This window comes from Penaeus chinensis, chromosome 30, assembly GCF_019202785.1.
Source record: "Penaeus chinensis breed Huanghai No. 1 chromosome 30, ASM1920278v2, whole genome shotgun sequence".
In the NCBI taxonomy this organism is placed as follows: Eukaryota; Metazoa; Arthropoda; class Malacostraca; order Decapoda; family Penaeidae; genus Penaeus; species Penaeus chinensis.
The window spans coordinates 19,477,340-19,482,219 of NC_061848.1; the positions used below are offsets into that span (position 1 = coordinate 19,477,340).

The 4,880-nt window shown below is 35.9% G+C and overlaps 1 protein-coding gene across 1 annotated transcript in view; it reads left to right on the forward strand.

Annotated features, from left to right (window-relative positions):
• Positions 1 to 3,632, forward strand: part of LOC125041364 (ficolin-2-like) — a gene marked incomplete at its 5' end in the record, with an annotated part of 5,499 nt that extends 1,867 nt beyond the window's left edge. The window contains 1 exon segment of the mRNA XM_047636245.1: positions 1 to 3,632. This exon segment is cut by the window's left edge and continues 129 nt beyond it. Within this exon segment, the coding sequence (XP_047492201.1) occupies positions 1 to 101 (101 nt within the window).
• Between the last annotated feature and the right edge of the window lie 1,248 nt (positions 3,633 to 4,880).

Genomic DNA, 4,880 nt, shown 5'->3' on the forward strand with positions numbered 1-4,880 from the left:
GCAACTTCGACATGGGTCCTGTGCTTGTGTGGCAAAACTGGCGCGGCGAGAGCTACTACCCCAAGTCTCTCTTCCTTATGTTCCGACCGGCTATTAACTAAATGACGAAGGGGATCCCCCTCCATTTTTTTTTTTTTTTGGTTTTGGTCTTGCTTCACTATGGGTACCAATATGCTGGTGGTCAGATTTATTATTCTTTCTCGGTTGGAAAAAAGGGGGTAAAAAATTCAGAAAGGAAAAGCAACTATGTATTGTCTAAATCCACGCTGAAGGTAAGATAGTTGGAGCAGCATAATACTTCCAAGTGAAAATGGTTTGCCAAAATAAGTCTAAGAACCTTTTTTTTCTTTTTCTTTAACCTGTTTTATGATCAAAGTTAAAGCCAAACAACCATTGTCTTTTTCCTTCTGTAGTCTAGTAGAAAAATGTATTCTGGGATCAATGTCTTAATGGAATGGTTGTATTTCTATAGTAATTTATTCTGGGTGTTGCAAAGTAAACCTTTCAAATCACCCAAAAAATTGCAAGGACACAGCAAAGGAAATCTAAATGATGTTAAATAAAAAGAGAGAGAGAAGTGAATTAATACAATGATTCTGACAAAGTAAATATAAGTTATTATATGGTAGAGGTTTCCAGTATTTTTCTTAATGCATCAGAGGAGGATATTTTTATGCATTTTACAGTCCAAAAAAGATGGCATTTTACTGTAGGAAAAACATATAAATCATAAAAGAAAATAAAAAAAATCTGAATAAACTCTAGTCTTAAATATGTATGAATTCGTCATAAACTTCTTGTGAAATAATTTTGAGTACAGTATTAAGGTTATAATATATACATACATATATACATATACTTAACTCCCTACCAATGTCTTCTATGAGCATAAAGAATTTTTTTCAATCAGTTTCGTTCATTATACAAGTATTATCATTAGATTTACCCCAAAGACATCGGGGATAAAAAGAAATTGATGTGAAAAAAGGCATTTAGAGAAGGTGAAGTTAATGAGTATAGTTCTGAAAAAGTTTATATAAATATACGTAGGATAAAATCAAACAAATTAATCCAAATTTTTTGCCATTCAGATACAAGTCACCTTTTTGCGATACTTAACCACCTTTGGGTGAGGGTTTCCTGTGTAATAAAAAGATATGTATACCCATTTGTTGAAAAGATGAATGAACACCTCACTCCATATGGCTGGTCACGGTTATTCTCTATTGCCGCGTAACTGTTGTGTTAGAATTTCCGTAGGTCTTAGCTCCATAGGCTCTTCCAAATAATTCTCCTTGGATTCATCTTAAAAAACCCTCCCCCCCATCTCAGCTAAAAATGACAGAGACAACCAAAAATACAATCTAAATAAAGAAACATCATCCTACACAAACTCATAGATCCAAACTTTTTTCTCCGATAGCAAAGTCGTATAGGATATAAAAAAGGGAATGGTTTGCTTTCTGAAAACCTTTTTCTGAAACACTTTAGGATTACAATAAACAAGGACAGGGTTTATAAAAAAGAGTAATCTAGAATTGTAATGTAATGGAACCCTGTGTGACCTTCAGTGTGCTGGCCTAGCTGCTTCTTTGTGCAATGGTATGAGTTCTTGTTTCAGTGTGATTTTGGTCAAAATTTTGGTCTTTAAAGGAAAAACCATACATATTGATGTTCTGTCGTCGACATACTGACATCTCTAGGGGCTGTGGATGGGTTTGGGTGTCCATTCTCTAAGACTGTATAGAAATGCAAGTCTTTTACTTTTAAATACTGCAAATCTGAATTGTGTCATTTTATTGCATTATGGGAGAACGAAATCTGAATGTGGGAAAGAAGGCGATACAGTATATACAAATGACTTTACTTCATCAGAAGGCAAAGAGAGAGAGAAAAAAAAACTCATTTTAATGCAACTTAAAAAAAAATTATCCAAAAAAAGAAGAAAAATACTGAAGGATACAAAATTACAAACCATACACTAAATTTGTCAGATGGACACACAGACCCACACCCCAGCTGACTCTTTCCTTCAGTACAACGCAGTATGACACAAGTACTATCATTCATGGCACTAAAACTGAGACTTTAGGGAGGTTGAGACATAAGTAGCAAAATATTCAATGCATATTAATTTCTTGTTCTTGAAACTTTTTGAACTTGAATCATTCAGTTAGTGCATGCATAACATATTAGAAGATACATAATAACCCTACAGGTAGTTTATTTGAGATATGTTTAGAAGAAAGAATTCTTGAACGTGTGTAGAGTTGATGGACTTTGCCGACTGACAGCGAAAAAATCCAGCTTAATGATCTACACAAGTGAACAAATGACGTGTTTTCAATAATGAACAAAATTGAGTATAAATTTAAGCTGGATATTGTTTAATCGTTAATTTACGTGGAAGATTTCTCGGATGCATTTTCCTTTTCCTCAATTAAAAAATCTTGACTAAATCCCTTAAAAGAATTTGCAAGGGCACTGCTGTTTCAGTTTTCAAGAAAAATACATAAATAAGTGTGTCCTCTTTGTATAAAGTGACAATTTGAACACACATGTAAGCCCACACATTTTGTTTCCTTGTGTATAAACCTATCACATGATCTAGAATTCTTTTTGTGGAAAATATTCTTAGTAATTCATCTTCTGTCTACCTTCTACATATTATAGCACTGCCATGAGAGCAGTTCAATTTACGTAGCTCAGTTTTTCCAGAGACTTCATGTGGATATTTTGTCTGTGGTCAAGTGGGACTTTTATCTTTATCATTTGCCGGTATTTCAAATTGTTATGAGCCCATTCTCACACAAGGTGTATATACATATATCATTTCCAACACACCTCACCAAGGGAGATACAAATAAAGACAAAGAAAGAAGTAAACTCTGCATAAAAAAAAACATTAATTGGAATTATGCAAAATAAATCCAAGTATAACGCAACATAATAGAATAATAAACGAAAAAAAAGAAAAAAAAAAAAGAACAGGCCAGTCCGCTCCTTGCCCATGCCAAACTACCTACCCTCAGTTGATGATAGGTCGTGCCACACACACAAAAAAATAAAAGGTTTTGCTTCACCCGAATAATTTATCAATCCTATATTTTCAACACAAAATAAAAGAAAGCATGAAGAAGTGCTACATATGTGCCCAAAAATAAAACGGGAAAGTACAGCCGAATTAGGGTGTTTGGTGCCAACCGATCATTAACTAGTGTATTAAGAAAACTACTTTAGCTACTAAATTCTAAAAAACAAAACAAAAAAAACTAAACAAAAAAATTAAAAACAAATAAAAAAATGAAAAAAAATCTTTCCTCAAATTACATTCATAGAAATAGAATGATATTCCACGCAGAAAGTATATAGCAACTAACTATGTATTTTCACAGATATCAAACAGAACAGAACGATCTCCGACATAATGACAACGTAAAATGGAACAAAAAAATAAACACAGGCATTTCTTTAAAAAGGGTTAAAATTGGATCAGAGAGTTGTACAAAGCATCTGCCGAGGTGTCATCCACAAAAGACAACAGCTGTGCCAAAAACTTACCCCATAACTATAAGATTTACTGTAGGCCTTAAATTGTAGTGCTGTCTTGTGAATAAACTTTATACTTAACACCTACATTTTTTTATTATCCTATAACATCAAATATACTGAAGGTAATCTGGCTGTTGATTTTTCAGTATTTCTGTATGTGGATATAAGTATAGATTTTATCAATTATATATAATATATACAAATATGTATACACACATATCACACGTGCACGCACACACACAGACACACACACACACACACACACACACACATATATATATATATATATATATATATATATATATATATGTGTGTGTGTGTGTGTGTGTGTGTGTGTAAGTATGTATAAATAGCTTCCTCGTGGCGTACAGAAGCACGTATACGCGTGGCTTCACCGCAGGCGCCCCAACGTGCCCCACGCACCCACCAGTACTTAAGGCTCAGGATGACCCAGAGAGAGTCCTCTTCACAGAGTCCTGCCGACCGCTTCGGGTCAGGCTGGCTCCAGCCGCGCCCGCCCTCCGGGCAGACCAGGCACTAAGCCTTTTCCACGAAGACGTGTATCTCGCGTGTACCGGGTATCGGTCCGAACCACGGTGCTGTGAGCCTTGCTAACGTTGGCTATTACTCCTGGTTATCACTGTTTAGAGGCGTTCATATAGAGCCTTTACATAAGTGGTGCAGGGTGGACTCACAGTCTCCGAAATCCCCCATAAATGTGTTAAGCTGTATGTGCAGTTACGCTCGCGCTGGTTTTGTTAGGTTAAAGTACTAATTGACAGCAATGGTACGCTCTCCACAGCTGACCTCAGATCACATTACTGTGTGATCAACAGTATGGGTTCAAACAACAGGAATATCGTTCATTTATTACGTATTTGTTTATTTTTCTCGTGATTAGAGAGTATATTGTTTCAATTGCAACGAATTTAGCGCGTTCATGATTTTACTGTTTTCATGAACATCATATCATTATTCTTTCTCACTACCCATTTCCCGTCTTGACCTGACCTCCCGAGTGAAACATTTCATTCACATCTGCTTGGGAGAGCTGTGATTGACACGTGAAATGAATGTGAGAACCGCTGGCATTTCCTGTATATTGTTTTCGAGATTGTTACATTATAGGATAACGCGTAGCATCCGTTGCATGTTCATTGGTGACCATGCAACGGAAAATACTTACATATTTATATAGCGCCAGGGATCGTCCCCTTATCATAGTGTCAGAATGCCTGATTACTTGGGGTTGCGTATATGCCTAAAGATCCGCGCTCCGACACGTTCGTTCTACAACTTTTTGAGCCGGTGTGACCCACGGTTAGGTC